The sequence below is a fragment of the Hydra viridissima genome, unplaced genomic scaffold (assembly GCF_058129835.1).
Source record: "Hydra viridissima isolate aposymbiotic clone 2 unplaced genomic scaffold, HvirCarnegie_v1 scaffold_1, whole genome shotgun sequence".
Lineage (NCBI taxonomy): Eukaryota > Metazoa > Cnidaria > Hydrozoa > Anthoathecata > Hydridae > Hydra > Hydra viridissima.
This window is the reverse complement of record NW_028324300.1, coordinates 27,092,632-27,113,134: the sequence shown is the minus strand read 5'-3', so window position 1 is coordinate 27,113,134 and position 20,503 is coordinate 27,092,632. Positions and strand designations below refer to the sequence as shown.

The 20,503-nt window shown below is 32.4% G+C and overlaps 1 protein-coding gene across 1 annotated transcript; it reads left to right on the top strand.

Annotated features, from left to right (window-relative positions):
• The first annotated feature begins 3,355 nt into the window (after positions 1 to 3,355).
• Positions 3,356 to 4,102, top strand: LOC145191535 (52 kDa repressor of the inhibitor of the protein kinase-like). The gene has a single exon (XM_080068648.2). It carries the CDS (start codon positions 3,356 to 3,358, stop codon positions 4,100 to 4,102), a length of 747 nt encoding a protein of 248 aa, XP_079924774.2.
• Positions 4,103 to 20,503: the final 16,401 nt, after the last annotated feature.

Genomic DNA, 20,503 nt, shown 5'->3' with positions numbered 1-20,503 from the left:
TATCTTTGCATAACTTTCTTATGAAAAAAAGATTAGAAAATAATTATCACTAGTGTCCCACAAATTACACTGATATTGACGGTCCTGCTGGATTTAGACCAGGTGATTAGAGGAAAGATAATTTATGTTCGGCTACACTTCAACCACTAACATAATCAGGTTCTAACAACTACTCAAAAGATGCAAAACAGGTTAGAGACGACTTTAAAGAATACTTTAATACACCAGAAGGAGAACTGGGATGGCAATTAGACTTAGAAACTCGTAAATTTGAAAAAATGTCAACCAATCAGTTCCTGTCTCAATTAAAAAGTGAGCAAAAACTGAAAAATATTACTTCTGTAAAGTTTCTGAAGTTAAAGTAAAAGTATTGTTACTCTTAATAAAAAACAAAGTCGTTTAGATTGTGATTCAAATTTTTATTTGTTTAATGCATTTATATTTGCATAACTTTGATAACACATAAAAATAAAGCATGAAAAAATAAAAATGAAGTCATGAGATAAAAAGCATCTTCATAAATTTATGTAAATAAAGTTAAAAACTTATTATTAAAGGTGACAAAAAAACATCCCAGCTAACACAAAACGTTTGAGTACGTTCAAAGAACGTTAGAAACGTTCTTGGAACGTTCTAAGAACGTCCCCGACCGTTTCTAACGTTCTACGAACGTTTCTTGAACGTTTTGTGTTAGCTGGGATAATAATAAACCATATAGTTTCAGGGTAATGTCTAACAACTTTAAAGCAAAAAATTATGACAATTTTAAAGCTAATATTATTTAAAGACAAATATTATACCGTTGATTAATAAACAACAATTGAAATGTTGGAATTCATTTGCAAGGTTAACTTTTTACAGTTGGCATATATGCTTTTAATCATATATTAACCACTGTATCACTCTTCAACAATAGCTTTAAATTTTGAGTTTAAAAATAACAGTTTTTATGTCAATCTAAAAAGATCAGTTCATCTAAAGAACTATTTCATGGAGCATATAAACCTAAAGGTTTTAATATATATTCATATATATACATATGAATATATTAACCTAAATTTCTGAGTAAGCATATTTTAAAGGATCTGATTGGTTCCTTATTTAAGCGAATAAATTCGCCACAAATAAAGTTGAAATCCGCTTCAACTTTTTTGCGAAACGAAAAAAATCGCCAGGCGATAAAATTTATTTTTGTGCGCATGCTCAGAAACATTCGCTGCAAAAAAAATCGCGTCGCGCGAAATAATTTACTAGTTATGTGGATTTAAAAGTAATAAATGTAAACGGTGTTAATCTTCAAAAAGTAATTTATAACCCGTAAATCGATTTTATTTGTTATCACCTTCGGATCAATCACTTTTTGGAGTAAACGCATTTATGTGCCATCTTATTCATGAAAACGAGTAAATATTGCAAATTTTATATAGAAAGTTAAATTAAGTTTCTCAGATTTAAACATTTAGATAAACGCAAAAAAAGCATTTTGAAATTTTCATAGCTAATCACTAACCAGCTTTGGTTTTGTAGGAAGGTTTTTGGGGCTTTTTGCCTCATATCTAAATGATTTATCTAACAAGTATTAACGTTAAAAATGAAATAAAACACTAATAAATCTTTTCAATAACTTTACTTAGGTGTAAACTGTGTTTGCGTAATAAAAAATTCAACTATCGATGAACAATTACAGCAAAGGAAGAGATTTTAATTTTATTTAAGAAAGGTTAAAGTATTTTAAATAAATTTTACATGCTAAAACAAAATCTGAAATTCATGCAATTTTATAAAACTGACATTTCGTGAAACTTTTTAATACAGTTAAACTTTTAACTGTCTATGTTTAAAAACCTATAATTTAATGATTGCAAAACAAACTGCTAAAAGGAAAGCTATTAATAAACATTTTTCTGTGCATCTTTCTAACAATCCACTTGCAAAAATATTGAGTCGCGGAAATACTTGCTGAATATGAATTATATGAAGTTTTTTCTAAACTGAAACAGAATATTTCTATTAAAAGCTTTATCACAAAATTTCTGGTTTCAACTTATGGTGTAAACCTTCTCTCGGTTCGAAGTCATGACATGTATTGAAATTTTATTTTTGCTTTTTTTTTTCGGATTAGCCAGGTATATTTATCACTTATTGTATCGTGGTAAAATGTTTCTGGATGAAGAAAAAAAAAAAAAAACTAAACTTTTATGCTTGAGAAAGAATTGCCTCAATCAACCTGCACTTTACCTCCAACTTTTGATTGATTCATAATTTAGACATGAGTCAATTACTTTAAGGTCAATTACAAATACAATTACTGGAGGAATCTTCAATTACAGTTAAAATTACAATTATAATCAATTACTTCAAACTCATTTAAAATTACAGTCATGAAACATGTAATTACAATTACAGTTACAATTACTTTTCTTTACATTTATTGCGTTTTTAGTCAATGCCTACAAAATTACAAATGCAAAACTACATAAAAATGTCATAAATAAGTACCCAGCTAGCCAGCCTATAAGGTACCAGGGTGGGTCCCGGCCGGGCCACAGGACGGGGCCCGTATGGGTAACCTAGCCGGATCTTGCCGGTTTTTGTCCGCGGGATCCAGAAGGGACCCGTCCGGGAATCACGCCGGAAAACACAAACGGGACCCAGCCGGGACCCAGATGGTATTCAGCCGAGATAGCAAACAGATCCCATACGAAACCCAGTTGGTATTCAACTGGGATGACCCACATGGATCCCACACTTATCAAAGTAATTTAGGTATAATGATAATAATAATAATAATAATAATAATAATAATAATAATAATAATAATAATAATAATAATAATAATAATAATAATAATAATAATAATAATAATAATAATAATAATAATAATAATAATAATAATAATAATAATAATAATAATAATAACAATAATAATAATAATAATAATAACAATAATAATAATAATATTAATAATAATATTAATAATAATAATAATAATAATAATAACAATAATAACAATAATAATAATAATAATAATAATAACAATAATAATAATGATAATAATAACAATAATAACAATAATAATAATAATAATAATAATAACAATAATAATAATGATAATAATAATAATAATAATATAATTCGATAAAATACAACCCGGGTAACTATTTCGCAGCGCTCCAAATTATTGCGAAACATGATGAAATCCTACATCAGCATCTTTCCCATAATGGTATCAGTCTTACGTCAGACAAGTCTTACGTCTTTTGACTTTATTATAAGTTTCTTGACTATGTACCAATTCCTGTCATATTTGGAAGGAATAACTGTGAAATTGCTAGGCCGCACTGTGGATATTATCATGACATACCATAAAATTGCTGAGGTGAAATCTGTTTATAAAGACATTTTAAGAAACACGGACGAAGAACTTTCGCGTGTCTACACCCAAGCCGAACAAATGGCACGCTCTGTCAACACCGAACCAACAAAGCCAAGGACTGTTGGACGTCAAATAATGTGCAACAATGCTCCTGCGATTAATCCTGAGGAGTATTATCGACGAATTCTCGCCATTCCACTCCTTAACCACATAAGCTCAGAGTTGGAGAGTAAATTTTCTGATCTTTCTATCCTCTCCTCTAAACTGTTGGGGCTTGTACCATCTACTCTCTGTGAAGAGGGAGGAGCATCTCTTCAAAATGTTGTCGAATTTTATGCAGAAGACTTACCATCTGCTGATTTGTTTCCCCAAGAGTTGTTTCGATGGAAGCATTGTTTCCAAAACAAACCTCCGGAAGAATGTCCTTTAACTGCAGCGCAAGCATTAAAAGAATGCAACGAAGAGTTATTCCCAAACATTTTCATTCTTTTAAAATTTTATTGTTCAATCCCAGCGACCAGTTGCCAATGCGAACGTAGTGTTAGTGCATTGTGCAGGCTCCATATATATTCAAGAGCAAGTATGAAGCAAGAAAGACTCTCTGCACTTGCATTAATGCTTATCCACTATGGTAAAGTCATCGACGAAGAGAAAATTGTTGATATATTTTTACAAAAATATCCTCGGTGTCTACAATTACGATCTGTTTTGACTGAAATTATTTGACTACACACAAATTCAGTGTCGGTGTTTATTAAGCTTGTGTGTCATTATAAAGTTTATATTTGTGTAATATTTTGGAAGTAATATATTTGATATGGTGTAAAAAAATGGTCCACTTTTTCAAATTTCGCACCCTCCCACGAAAAATCCTGCGTGCGGGCCTGTGCTAAAATAGGTCTTTAAACAATATATTGGATTGAAAGTAAGCTGCGTATCAATAACAGTTGCTTATCATGGTTTAATGAGAATTTCTGGATTACGGTTTTTTAATATGAACCATTGCTCTTTAAGGTTCTAACATTAAAAAACAAACAAAATTAAAAAAAGAAATAAAAAAGCTTATTTTTATAATAAAGGGTAGGGTTTAAACATAAACTGTTTATTATAGAAATGATTTTTTATCAAACTTTCGTTTTAAATTTTAAAGATTGAAGAAAAAACCGAATTCATTGTATTAAATACATTAATAGAATCAAAATCAACTTTCTAAACATATCTCAGCAATCCTTATTTGGGGCAACTCTTAATATTTACAGCAATTCTTGAAGGCATCATGCATCGCTAACTATATTGGATTTTAGACGCAATTTTGAATCGAACAAAAATTTGAGGCAAAACTCAGGTTCATCGAGGTAATTTTTTCTCTAGCATAGAATTTTAGGAATTGTTTGTTGTTGTTTTTTTTATTATCCGGAAACATTTTGCATTGATACAATAAGCGATAGATTTATACCTGGCCAACCCGAAGAATAAAAGTTAAAATAAAACTTCAATACATGTTATGACTTTTTTAAACCAAGAAAAGGTTTACAATAAAAGTGAAATCAATAAGAAATTTCTTGATAAAGCTTTTAGTAGAAACTTTCTGTTTAAGTTAAGAAAAAACTTCATATTAGCAAGTATTTCCGCGACTGAATGTTTTAGCAAGTGCATTATTAGGTAGAAGCACGGAAAAATTATTTGTTTATTAATAGCCTTCCTCTGAGCAGCTATTTTTGAAATCATTGAAATATAGATTTTTAAACTTAGGCAGTTAAAAGTTTAAATGTGTTTAAAATGTTTCATGAAAATTGTCATTTTTATAGAAAGTTGTATGAATTTCAGATTTTGTTTCAGCAGGTAAATTTACAGATGTTATTTAAAATATTTTAACCTTTTTTCAATTAAGTTAAAATCTCTTCCATTTGCTTTAATTGTTGATCAATGTTTAAAATTTTTTTTTACACAAACACAGCTTACACCTACGTAAAGTTATAGAAAAAATTTGTTGGTGTTTTATTTCATTTTTAATGTATATACTTGTTAGATAAATCATTTCGATATGAGGCAAAAAACCCCAGAAGCCTTCTTACAAAAGCAAGGCTGGTAAGTTATTTGGTATAAAATTTTCAAAATGGTTTTTTTGCGTTTACCTAAATGCTTATTCGTTTATGCTTATTCGTTTATGCTCACTCGTTTATGCTCACTCGTTTATGCTCACTCGTTTTCATGATTGAGATGGCGCATAATTTCGTTTACTTCTTTTCATACATAGACTGATTGATCCGAAGGTGATCACAAATAATACCAATTACGTATCACAAGTTATATTTTGATGATCAATACCGTTACTTTGTTACTTTTTAATCAACATGGCACTAATAAATTATTTACTCTATTTATACAAAAGTTAAAGCCGTAAAAATAAATTGCTTAGTTTTTAGTAGTCGCTATAAGTGTGCAAAATCTGGCACCTGTTAGGTAATTTCGCATATAAAAACACACCGACACCACAATCACGCATAATTATTGAATTGGCATGTCCCTCCATTACGCCAAATTATCACTAATTAATTTTGTTGAAAATTTTTCCAATCACTGATCATATTTTACTAATTTCCACAACTCATGTGTGCTGATACTGCCTTTTTATCTTCTCAACTAATTTGTTTGACATCTTGGAAATAAGCAGCCTTTTCTTCTAGCAATATATTCAGTTGTTCGAATAGAATGATAAAAATTACTGTTTGGAATATATATGTATATGTACAGTAGCGTCCAAAAGTAATTGGACAAACACCTTTTTTGTTATATTTTCTCATTAAGTAAACATTTTTAAATGAAATTTCGTGTAAGCGTGTCAAATTATACAACAATCATGAAAAACAAAACAAAAAATCTCTTTTGGGAGTAATTACTCAAAATTTTGCTAAAAGAATGGAAATGATTGACTCATAAGTAATTCGACAAACTTAATTCTAACAATGTTGATATAACTTAGACTATTTTAACTTCTTTTCCTGAAGGCAGATTTTTATAAAAATATTTAATGATCAAAAATTTGTAATGGGACATAATAAATATTTAAGCGAGGCAGTGAAAAAGTTGATTGTACAACCATTTAATAACGGTAAGACTGTGCGACAAATTTCAATAGATATGAACATTCCACGATCAACAGTTGGTTATACATTAAAAGTTTTTCAGCAGGACGCCCGAAATCAACAACTTTTCGCCAAGATAATGTTGTAGTAAGATCGTCAAAGGCAGATCCGCGCAAGAGTGCTAAAGAAATTCATAGAGAACTTACACAGTCACATCAAATTTCTTGCTCTTATGCAACAGTAAAGTGACGCTTAAGACAAAACAAACTTTTTGGCCGTCGTCCTGTTAAAAAACCTTTTGTTTCTGCAAAAAATCGTAGAGCACGGTTAAAATTCTCTAAAGAACATCTAAATTGGACAGCAAATCAATGGTCGAAAATACTATGGAGTGATGAGTCAAAGTTTAATATGTTTGGTTCTGATGGTATTAAATATGTTCGACGTCCAAAAGGTCTTCGAAATGATGTTAAGTACCAAGTTCTTACAGTAAAGCATGGTGGTGGTGCAGTAATGGTTTGGTCATGATGGAGTAGGTCCAATCTATCGAATTCAAGGCATTATAGACCAAAACATGTATAAAGGAATAATCAAAGACATAATGCTGCCACATGCAAAAGGCAAAATGTTACGTGGTTGGACTTTCCAACACGACAACGATCCAAAACACACCTCCAAGCTAGTCACGGAATTTTTAGATCGAAAGAAAGTTCGTATCTTGGAATGGCCGTCAATCTCCGGACCTGAACCCAATCGAACATCTTTGGGAACATATTGAGAGAAAAATTAGTGTTCGGAAACCATCTTATCAGCATGATTTGTTTGAGTTGATTAAGCGCACTTGGGTAGAAATATCAAATGATGTTTTAATTAATTCGGTTGATTCAATGCCACGTAGATGTAATGCTGTCGTTGCGGCAAAAGGTTTTCCAACAAAGTACTAGGATTATGCTCAGATTATATACATTATGCAACAGAATATAATACTATGTAACATTATATATCTTATTTAACAGAAATCTTTATAAAAAATGCAGAAAATTTATCCTTTGTTGAGAAAGTTTTATTTTTAAACGACATTTAGTTTGTCCAATTACTTTTGAGCCAACCATTTCCATTCTTATAGCAAAATTTGGAGTAATTACTCCCAAATTAGGATTTGTGTTTTCTTTTTCATAATTGTAGTATAAATTGACATGCTTATGCAAAATTTCATTTAAATATGTTAACTCGATGAGAAAATATAACCAAAAAGGTGTTTGTCCAATTACTTTTGGACGCTACTGTATGTATATATATATTGAAAGCTGTATGAGATTCTAACCCACCTTCATTAGCCAATAAATCAATCTTGACTTCAGAAGAAACATTGTTCTAAATTTCGAACTTAATTCAAATTTACTCTAACAACCAATAAATTATACAATTGTATTGTGTAGGTATTTTGATTGCTTGTCAAAATAGTTCTTTAACTTTGTTAATCACCTTTATTCAGAGGTGTTAATGCTTTTTTTGAACAAAATCCACATGATGTGGCAAGTTTAACACAAAAAAACTGTGGTGCCATTGTAAAATTGAACTTGATTTTTCTTTAAGTTATTACATTTAAAAAGTTTTGTTGAAAACCTGAATTGTTAATTTTGAGTTTTTGTTTTTAATGAACCTTCTATTATTAGTACTGTTCTTATAGAACCTTCTATTATTAGTACTGTTCTATTATTAGTACTGTTCTAAAATGGATGATATTTTTGAGTCATTATGTAGTGAGATTAGGAAAGACTAAAAGAAGTTTGGTCATTAATTAAAAGTAAAAGAAACTGTGCTGGATTATATTAACAATTGAGAAAATTACCCGATTTATTTACCCGAAAACTGGGTGATTAAATTACCGGATCATCGGACCAAAATTTTCGCGCAATTGGGTATTTTTTTAATTCTTTTTTTTTGTTTCATTTAAATTTAAATCTTATTTCAATTATTTTATTATCACTTTTATTTCAATTTCATAATTCCACCTTCTCCATGTAAATATTAGTTTTTAACTAATTAAAAAATAATATGACATGGGGTAGGTGGAACAAATACTCTATGTATGTGTTAATTCCACCTTCTCCATATAACGGGTTGTTACCAAATATCCGGATTGACTTTTACTGACTTTTAAATGCCACAAGCTAAACTATTTTTTTCATTCTTGAATCCATTTTAAGGCTTATTTAATTCTCTATAAGTTTATTTATTTGTTTTTAGAAAATTATTAAAAATTAACAAAAAATTGGTGTCCAAGCAAGAAGAGGTAAGAAAATGGATTTATGAGTTCTACTTGAACAATAAATCGCAAGGTATAAAGCTCACAGTAGATCACTTTAATACTGAACAAATTGCAAGAAACAATATCTATGATACAACTAAACGTTCTGAGAACAATTCTGGACACAAAAGAGTGCATGGAAGTTGTCGTGTGGCCAAAATCATGACTCCAAAAGTAATTAGTCGTCTGAAAAACATGTTTGAACACAGTTACTGGGTTTCGATGAGGCAAGTCGGTCGAAAATTTAGATGCACTCTTTCACATATCATTCAAATTCTTGCCATGTACACTGATATCAAAACCTATATCAAAGATAGTATACCAGACCGAAAAGGGGGCTAGAAAGAGCGAATCAAGACCGTCATCGATCGCCTTTAACGCAATTTTCATAAAAAATCGGTCGTCCTTGATAAAGAGTCTCACTTTACGTTGTCGCAATCGACTATCAACTTAAACGGCACCTACTACTCCAGTGACAGAGACAATACTCCACCGAGCGTTAAATGTCGCAAAGAGCGCAAGTTCGAACCCAAGTCGCTCGTTTGACTGGCCCCTTCTCACAAAGGTCATTTCGAGTCATTTTTTGTCCCACCGGCCTCGCAGTCATTATAGCCATTTGCGATGAGGATTGTATTAAGAGGGGTTAAGTGCCGTTCCTCAATGCTCATCATACAGATTGAAATTATGCGTTTTTGCCGGATCTGGGTATCGTGTTATGCCAAAAACGTGACCGACTGCTACGAGGCCCATGGTAACAATTTTATCAAAAAAGTTGACAATCCGCCAGCCGTTCCGGAGTGTAGCTCAATCGAAGACTTTCGGGCTGTTTTGAAAGGAAAAGTGTTTGAGGGTAACTGGCAAGCAAAGACGTAAAGCAACTGCAAACCAAAATAAAGCTTTGTTTGAAAAAAATTGACCTTGACCTTTTTCACTTTTTAGGTCAACTCGTCTTAGAGTTGGCCGAGTCCGATATTATAAATTTAAGACAAATTTTCTTGAAATAAGTAAAGAACTAATAGTATACTCTATTTAATAATATTTTTATTTAATCTCTAGCTTATATACTAAGGAATTATTTGCCCTTTAAAGTCAGTCCAAATTTTTAGCAAACATCCGTTAAGTATTAATTTTTAATCAGTTAAAAATTAATACTTACGTATTGTAGATGGAATTAATACTCAATTCTCAACAGTTTTTTTTTGTTTTTTTTGTTGCTATCACCTTTTGCTATCACCTCTTAAAAATCAATGCAAGTAAATGATTTTTTATTTATTTACTTTTATATTTAATACCCGATTTTGTTACCCGATAATCGGAACTTCCTGTATTTCGGAACTACTCACTGGTCGGCTAACAAAATTGGGTTTCTCAAAATGGATTTCAAGGTCTTCTCTTTATTCATTTAATTTTGACTATTTTATAGTCTTTCCGTAAAGTTTACATATCTAAATCTATAGTCAATTGTTTATTTGGTGCCCTATTCAAATTCGCAAACTACAGTCACTTGTTACATTTAGGTTTGCATTTGGTATTACTTTTATCCACATTTGCTTTTCTTCTATATTTTATAGTAATCGAAATACTAAGAGCTTCAAACTATCATATACAACCATAAATGCAACACTTTTTATCCATATCTTAATGTTACTAAAATGGCGACTATAGTTAAGCGTTATGTTAAATACGCCTCAAGTCAAATACGCCGCTTGGACGGTGGGAAGGCCTGCAGTATTAATCGCCATGGTTTGCAACTATTTAGAAACGAAAAGAAAGAGCTTAGCTGGAAATGTGTTTTAATATTCCTAAGTCAGAAGACATCAAAAACGAGAAAATACCGCGACGGAGATTTTTTTCAATTTGTGGGCACTTATTACGGCACTATCCCGTTTAAAACTGGGTTAGAATCGCATGAAGCTTTACAAAACGTCATAGTCATGGAGAAGCTTGGGATCATTTAATTGGGGATCATGTACAGTCATGGTTGGTCGAAAAAATGCGTCGATTGGAGTTTAGCAATCCCATAAACGGTAATGGGATGCTGACGGGATTCACAATGGAGCAATATTGAAGTGTGATTCAAGTAAAATGGCTAATCGAGTTGTTCTTGGATATAATAGTGCAATAATTGAGGATGCAGCCTGGCTAAAAAGCATCTATGATGTCATGCATATTAATAGTACTGAGTTAGAAGCTTTGGTACGTGGGGTAAACCTAATAGTCAAGTGGGATATAAAGAACCTATCAGTGATCACTGACTCAGTAACCGTAAATGAATGGCTAAAAAGTGTGCTGACCAAAAGTTTTAGAGTTCGATATAATGGACTATCAGAAATGCTCATTAACAAAGCCTTTTATTATTACGAGATTTAATAAAGAAATATGAAATTAACATTGTGTTAAAGTGGGTTCCGTTCCCTAATTACAAAGCTGATGGATTGATAAGAGTTCCAAAGACCTGGTTAAATGAAGTTTCACGTAAAGATATCAAGGAACTATGTAGGTTGAATGTTGATGATGAAAATCGTAAATGTCACATAAAGCATCATTTTGACGTTAATCGGACAATTTTTGAAATGCAACGAATAATCCCACAAGTAATGAGAAAAGATGTTGAAGAAAGTGTGCGCTCTTGTTGTAAGTGTAAATGAATCGATCCAGGACAATTAAATTGGGAATACGGAGTGCTAAAAGTTCCTGATAAATGGTATTGTTTTTCCTGTGACATGACTTTCTATAAAGGGTCACAATTCGTAATAATGATTGACTGCGGTCCGAGTCGATTCACACTATAGAGAAGAATGTCATACGAAGATATCAAAAGTTTTCTAGCTCAGTTGGATTCTGTATTTTGGAAGCATGGACCACCACGAGAACTATTGATGGACAATATAGCGGTGTTCAGATGGATTGATCTCTCTTTATTTTGTGGGAAATGGTGTGTACTAAAGATACATAGATGTGCATATAGACTTGCAGGAAATGGGATTGTGGAACGTAAACACCGCACAGTAAAATGTATAGCTCTGAAGGCACAGATATGTCTGTTGCAATCAGTATTTTGGTATAATTTAACACCAACGATTAAATTGCAAGAAGACTCTACACCTGCTTCTCAAAAGTACAAATGGCGTCTACAACTTCAAGGAGAGAAGAACACTGAAACTCAGGAAAAATCAACGTAGGTTACAAAAACCTAGAGGATTGGAGAACAAATTTACGTTCGTCCCGTAGACGCAAAGTGCACCTCAATATGGAAAATTGGCAATATAACCAACGTAATCACAAAAAAATATATTGAAATTAATGATGAACCAACACATGTGCTAGACATGAGGAAAGTTCCTGCATCAGATTATTAAAATGAAAATAAGGAAGTGTTAAGTTTGAATAGCGAAGCTAGTGAATTATGAACAGCGAAGATAGTGAAAATGATGGCGAAATGGATGATATAGGTATCTTCACTGTCAGGGACGAAGAGATCCAAGGGGCAGATGTTAACGATGACGGAGAAGATAACATTATAGGTGATGAAGTGTTGCCAGTGATAAGATGGACTACCAGAGAAAGAGGGATGCCAATATATTTAATTGACTATGTAGCTTAAGAACTTTAATTTTTTGGGGGGGAATGTTGTAATAGCTTATTGTAATATTTCATTGAACTTATAAAAAAACATTAAAGTTGTAATTTTTTGATTATTTCTCCAACAACTTTAATAAAACATAGGAACCAGTGATTTTTTTACAATTGCCGGATAAACTTGAGTACAAAAAAAGTCATACATTATGCAAAGTTTTCCTGGCCAAACCAAATTTTTGAAACCCCATTTAACTGGCTTCTTGGGATTATACTGCCTAATGCCACTGTTTTTTGTTTTAGCTGGTATTATTTGCTCATCAATGGATTTTTCGATTTCAGGTTCTATCATTATGCAGTTATTTCTAACGTTATCCAAAAATGGTTGTATATTAAACAACTCTATTGTTTTTGTTTTCTACTTCGTCTTTTCATGAATTATCTTTAAAATAAAAACATTCTCTTATATACATATACCGGTTTCTTCACATAACATCAGCTAATGGAGGCAGACTTGGGTCAATTGTAATATATTTAATTGTAGTTCAATTACCTCTACAGTTACTTAAAATTTTAATAGTAATTGAATTATAATTATTTGTACATGTTATTGAATTGCAAGTATTTATATTACATTTACTTGTAATTGTACCTCATAAAATATAATAACAATTTGAATTTCTACATGAAAATGTATTTAACTTCAATTAAATTACTCAAGTTTTTTATTTCAACTGCCCAATAAATTTGTTAACTTGGTAACTTTACAATAGACATAAGCATTTGTATTCCAAGTAATTGCTTAATCTCGCCTGAAGTCGTAACTATTGACTGATTTTTTTGGACAATATGTAAACTGGTTTGTTCAGCAATAACCGCGTTTAGTTCATTTTTGCAGAACATTTGAAAGTAGTTGTAAGGCGTTAAGCCGTCTGTATTAGAGAAAATCTCTCACCGTAAAATTCTGCATTAATATTAGACTGTCTCTATGAGCGCCATATATATCTATGGCTGTCATATTTTGAAAGATAATCAATTTCTATATTAATATGATCTTACATAGTTTAGTTCCCTTCTTCCATCGCAATATCGTCTATTTTTAATGAAACTTCAAATTATATTTGATTTTTTGATTCACTGTCTTCAATGTTTGAAAGTTCAGAACATGATCCTGGATCCTGGATATCAGTTGTGAAAGATTTTTTCTTTGACGTATTTACAGTGAGTCCAAAAATTAATAGACCACCCTTGCATAATTACTTTATATTTGCTGTCATGTAAGAATTAATGGAGAAAATATTGTATTTATAATAATTGTATGATCTATTGTTATAACTATATATATTGCAAGTTTCAGCTTTTCTATTACTTTTGTTCTTGTTTTAGAGGAAAGAAAAAAATTTTTGTCCTTCGAAAACAGGTATTTCATCAAATCTATTATCCTGGTGGGTAACTTTTCATTTTGATGGATTCTAGTAATCTATTTGGTACTGAATTGACAAGTTTATGAAGAACAGACAAATTGACGTTATTCCATTTGTTCTTCAAACGGTTCCAAAGCTCATAGATATTCTTCAGCTTGTGTTTCTTCATCTTCCGTTGTTTTATGGGATTGAGATCAGGTAGGAATGAAAGCCAAGCTTATATTTGAATATTGTTTTGCTTTAGCCAATCCTTAACTAGACCTGGCAACAGAACCCCCAACATGCTTGAATGTTGCTAGAATACAATGTGAATCAAACTCTCCCTTAGGTGTTATCCATATCATTCCCATCAGACTTGAACAGATTAAATCTCGATTAATCGGATCAAATGACAGTTTCTCAAAACATAATCGGCTTGTTCAATATTGTTTTGACGTACTTCAGGCGTTTATCTTGATTACACTTATTGACTAATAGTTCCTTTCGTGCTACACGACCAAAAACCCCAGCTTCCTGAAGTCTATTTCGAATGGTTTTGGCGTGTAATGATATTCCTAATTCGGTCTCGACCTCGATCATCACAGCATTGGCAGTTTTACGTCGATCAATCTTAATATTTCATAATACCAATTAATCTAATGTTTCAGTTGTTATTCTTTTGCGACCATGTGCGAATAAATTACCTACACAAATTGTCTGTTTATATGTCTTAATTATGTAACTTACTGTCCCTCAAGGAAGTAATGTCTTAGCAGCAACATCCCATTGAGAATCACCGTTCTGATAGCGCTGAATTACAAACTTTTGATGATCATTAGAATGTTCTTTCTTTTTAGGCGCCATTTTATTTAATTGTCATCCAGTCAAGAAATCCACCAGTATTAATACTATGATTATTGGTTCTAGATATAACATTGACACATTTCTGTAAAAAAAAAATCAAGAATGTTCTAGAACTTTTCAAGAGAATTCTTCTCTTTCCTTTCCTCTGGGCCAATAAACTTTGTATCTACTATTTAAACAAATTTATACTGTTTTGTCAGTAAATCAAGAACAGAATTTATTGAAAAGCTGAAACTTGTAGTATATATACTAATGGCCAGGTTTTTTTTAGGAGGGTGACAAATTTTTTGCTGCGGCCCACTTTTTTTTAAGCAAAATTTAAGATATTTTTTAAAAACATTATAATTAAGCACAAAATTTCTATGTCGTACAAATTTATTTACCCCATAAATTTATTTCTGTCGCGCAAATTTCAGTTATTATGGAAGTAAAACTATGCAGCTTGCTTATAAAATTGATTGCCGGTATAAATTTATTTCAGAAAAGGAGATAAATTTACAGAAAAGAAAAGAAATTTATTTCATTTTACTTATTTGCTAGGTAGAAAAGGTAATTTTACCGCGGAGTTTTTTACTCAATTGTAAACTAGTCTGAAAATATATATCAAGTGTTAAAACAATCAAATATTTAAGGAGCTCTAGTGGGGGAGTTCAAAATACTTAAACCCATAGATTTTTGGGGCTGATTTTGTTTATTTTTTTTTACTGATATTTTAATTTTTTCTATAGTTACTAAAATTTACTATACCAATACTGCGAAAAGGGAAAAATCTGAAAAAAGGGAAAATGCTTATAGGCACCACTTAGTCCGAGCGTCTGAGTACCTTTAGCCGTGCCTTTGAAATGTTCTCATACTATTAACTTTGCCAGCTGTAAGCAACCCTTAATACGGATTATTAATAATTAATCAATAACAATTTAACTTATTATCTGAAATGTATTATTATATAGCCAGATCGACAAAAAGGCTAGAATAACAACCTAGCCAAGAAGGGAACGAGAAAAAAACGGAAAATTAAGTTCTTGGAAGCGTTCTAAACCCACTCTTGTAATGACGCTCAACGGTGTCCTCTTTTGACGTTTTAAAGACGTTGTGTAGAAGTTCCGTATAAGTACATTTATGTTTCGCTGGTTCTAAAGATGTTCTTTGGAAGTTCAGATAAAGATCCATATGCGTATAAAGTTGATCCTGATACCCCAGATGACATTTAGACTGGAAAAGACGACTTTAAACCTTCAAAAGACGTTCAGAATGTCTTTTAAACGTTGAAAAGACGTTTGTAAGGAAGAATATATAAAAAAAAAAAAGTAAACATAGTTCAAACTTGTCAAATGAATTGTTTAACTCTTAAAAATTTTAGTTTACAGTTCGAAAAAATCAAGTCCTTACAAACTTCAAACTAAAAAAAATACTGACTTACCTGCTTCGTCTAAACAATGATAGAACTCTTTTACATAAACAAATGATATTATTCAGATTCTCATTTCTGGATCAAGCAGCTAAAATACATGAGTAACTCAATTAAACTTCAATAAAAACCTCTTCAAATTTAAAAAACAAACATATGAACTTTTTTTTTTTTTTTTTTATAACTTTAAGTAAAAAATCTAGAAAAATATACATAGGCGCTTGAAAATGTTTAAAAACTGGGGGGGGGGGGGGCAGAAATGGGTGGGGCTTGGAAGGGGTACTCCTCCCTGAATGGGGTGTTTGGGGGGCGTTATCCAACTGAAATTTTTTTAGGCATAATTAACCCTGCTAAATGCAGATTTGCAGTCCTTTTTAAATCATGGTATTTAAATATTTGGCACAAAACAAAGTCTACCAAAAACAATTGCAGTTGCTGTGAAAAATGCCCAAATACGGATGGACGTTCATGTGTTTTAGCCAACAACTCCTCCATGAGTGCTGTAATGTCAACCTTGTCTAGGTAATCTTTGTTAATGTGCATTAAAACGAGGTGAGTGAGGCGACTCTGTGACATTGTTGACCGCAGCCAAGTATTAAGCCGTCTCAATGCACTGAAGAACCTTTCAGAACAAGCTATGGATATTGGAACAGATAAACACAACACAGCTACCTGTTCCACCATGTCTAATAACCTGCGGATACTTGGTTCAAGTTCTTTTAAAGCTGCTGCTAGCTGGTGAAAATCTTTAGGCAGTGACTTGTCGTTAAACAACTGTGGAAGCAGTTGCAGCTGTAACTGCAACATAGGAACATCGATATTATTTGGCAAACTTTGCAGTAGCATGCTGGCTTGTGTGGCTGCATTACTTGTGAATGTGCATAAACCTATCAAAATAACTTCTGTGCTTGGAATTTTATGCAATCCTTCTTGGTTAAAACGGCGCTGTAGTTTTGCAACTGAGTGATCAATGGCTTCGATGAGACTTTTCTTCCAGATAATATCTGTAGTTAGTTGTTCTACATTACGGCTTTGAGCTCCATGCGAGAAACGAGCAGGAGCATTAACTGTGGAACTACGCTTTGCCTTAGGCAGCTCGAGATTCAGTGTGGTAGCTTTCTCGATGGCCTTCCTGCGTAATTCTGAAGCAAACTCATCACTATGTAAGTCTTAAAGTTGAGCCATAAGGAGTTAAACACATTTTTCAGCGGCTGATGTACTCAGTGATGGGCTCTATAAAGATTTGGCTACCAATTCAAATTTGAAAAACAGAGCATCGCATAATAGGACTCCATAAAAGGTTTGTGCTTTAGAAACTTGCTTGGCTAAGCCTGAGATTTTAGCGATTGCATCAACACGTACTGACCTGTCGCCTGCTAGCTGAGACAATATTTCATAAACTTCTCTTAAGTTGTCATAATTCTACTTATGACTTTTGCCCTAATGCACCATCGAGATGGACATAAGCTGACCAAGTTCAGAACAGCATCATCTGAACCAAACAAAGATTCATACAATGCCTTTCTCTTTGAAGACTCTTTTATGATTGTTCCAACATGACGCACAAATTGAATTGTGTCAATAACCACTTTACTTCAAAGCAGACCTCTTGTAAAACAAGATCCAACGAATGATTTGCGCAGTGAACATACACTGCCTGTGGGTAAGTTTCTCCGACACGAGCTCTTACTCCAGATAAGTGTCCGCTCATGTTACTGGCTCCATCAAATGCAAATAGCCAACTAGTTTATTCATGGGTATTGTGCAGCGGGTAAACACATCAATTATGGCATTAAACAATGTTTCAGCATTGCTGTTCTGGCAATTGCAGAAACCCATAAAGTATTCCTGTACTTTTAAGTTAGGGCCTACATACCGTATGCTGACAGAAAATTGCTCATTACTCGCCACATATGTAGTTCCATCAGCTGTAAGGCCAAGATATTAGCACTGTGATATATTAGTGACAATGCTTTGTTGAACTGAATGTGCAAACATTTGAATAATTTCATTTTGTATTGTGTCTGACATCCATGTGTCGCGTTTGTTTAACCACTCTTTCACAGAGGGTACATCTTGTACCCGTTCTAGTACAAGCTGCCATAGGTTTCCATCATGATGTTCTCCTCCTCTCAATGCCAGACCCTGTCGTCCTAAATATTTAATGCTTGAAAATATTAATTTCAAAACAGTTCGAGCGATGGCCTAAGATGATTACACTTGTTCACTCAAAATAGCAGATATAGGAGTCTGTTTGGAATACAGTATTTTCTCTATGGCTTCTTTGTGGGCGGATGTGAATGAATTGAAAATTTTTCGGTTTCTTTTTTCCAGTTGGAAAATCCAGAATCAACAAAAACATTAGCTTGTCGATTGCTTAAAGTTACTAGTTTCTTATTCACAGCTTCCAAGCAGTTGAAACACCAAACAGAATCTGTCTCAGGAACATAGTGTAACCATGGCCATTTTGCAAACCAAATACTTTTACAGGACCTTTCATACCGATCTGATGCAGGTTTCTTAGTTGGGAATTTGTACGTAGAAGGGGGTTGAAAGGGATAAAGGACCAGGGGTGTACCTGTTACTGCCGGTACAGCAGGTTTGCTTAACTCAAACTTTGCAGAGAAAGTGGATGTGGTAGACACAGATGGCTGTGTTGATGGATCAGAATCATTCCGTGAGGATGTAGCGGTTTCACAAGCACAATCACCAGTTTCAATTTGGCCCGTGTCTGACCTAAAGGATTTGGATATGGATATTACATTCATTTCACCTATTAGTATTTGTTAAAAAAATATATTTTCAGTAGTCTTGCGATTATGGAATGTTGCCGTAAAATGATCACACTGCGTATGCTAGCTAACCTAGGCAACTACTTAGTACAATCGTCTGTTCCATGATTTAAATTTAACATATTAAATGCTTACTAACCTCGCTTTTGAAGAGAAGACGTCTATAGTCTTTAAACGGGGCTTCTTTGCTATTGACATTGATTGATTTGTAAAATAATTGTGCGATTAAACATTAAAACAAATTTTGCTTTTTTAAATTTTATTTCATTTTCATGGAGTCTCTATACTCTGTACAATGAAATTTTTTTACTAATCGAATTCTATTGAAAAATTCTTAATTTAGTTCTCTTTTTTGTCATGGATAATGACTTTGAAACAATAGACTTTCAAAAGTTGCGTTTTGACGTTTTCAAAACTGAAAATATTTTTTTTGCGACTGATTTATATGAGGGCGATATTTTCTTTTATAACAGAAAAGTATTTGACTCTACATATTTTGTTATTAAAACTTTTAAAGCTGAATTCCAAACTAACATAGGAAAGTTCACGGTAATACACTTCAACATCAGGAACTTAAATAGAAATATTGATAAGCTAAAATATTTTCTTATCGAATGCAAAAGTTCTTTAAAAAAAAAAGAACTTTTGCATTTTTTTGAATGCAAAAGTTTTTTTTCTTCGGAGTGTATAAAATTATCGCTGTTTTGAATCGCGGATAGTGACATTTTGGAGGAGGGGGGGGGCAGAAGATATTCTCTCCCCCCGGTGCAGAAATGTTGGGTGGGCAGTTGCCCATCCTGCACCCTATGTTCCAGCGTCTATGAAAATATAGTAGAAGCTCATAAAATATACTAAAATGCCTAATTAAAATAAAAAAAGGATAGCATAATCTTTTCAAACTTATCACAAATAACTTTTTCTATTAATAACTAATGGAAAACTAGAACTAAAGTAAAAATCTAAAAAGATTCGAAGTTATATTAAAAGTCAATTATTAAATAATACATGCCAGATATTTCCATGCACTAATAATTTTGAAGCTTCTACCACTGATTCATAAGAAATGTGAAAATAATTTTTACAGCTATTAAACTGAACAACTTTTTGAATCTATTATTAGGCAAACTACAGGAACATTAACAAACATTAAAAATTGCACTACATTCACATTTATGAACTGTCTTTCTCAGATATGATCTTGGAAATGATTTAAATTCCTTAGCTTTAAAGCAGTTGTGCAAATGCTGGCGCATCGTAGATTGATTGTACAAAATGGATGAAACATTTTGTCTCATACAAATATCTATTGCAAATGCAATTGCAAACAAGCCACAGTCAATTCCTCCATTTTTTTAATGACATGGTTGGTATAGACACATAATTGTATTTTTAGAAGACGATATAATTCAATTAATTTGCATTTGTACATGCAAAGTTGGCATTTGTCTCTTCATTGAGTCAAAAATTTGAACAATTCCATCACTGCAACCATGTGTGCTAATCAATAGCCAGTGAAGCGATCCGTCATGCAAAATTTGTAGCATCTCCTGTGACTGTTTGCTGAACATAAGATTAGTTCCTAATAGAGTGTCTTGCATAGCTTAAATACCAGAAAATTGATTTCTTTACATTGCTTGAGGAGCATTCATTTCAATTTCTATTAACATGTTATGATTCAGAATACTCTCAA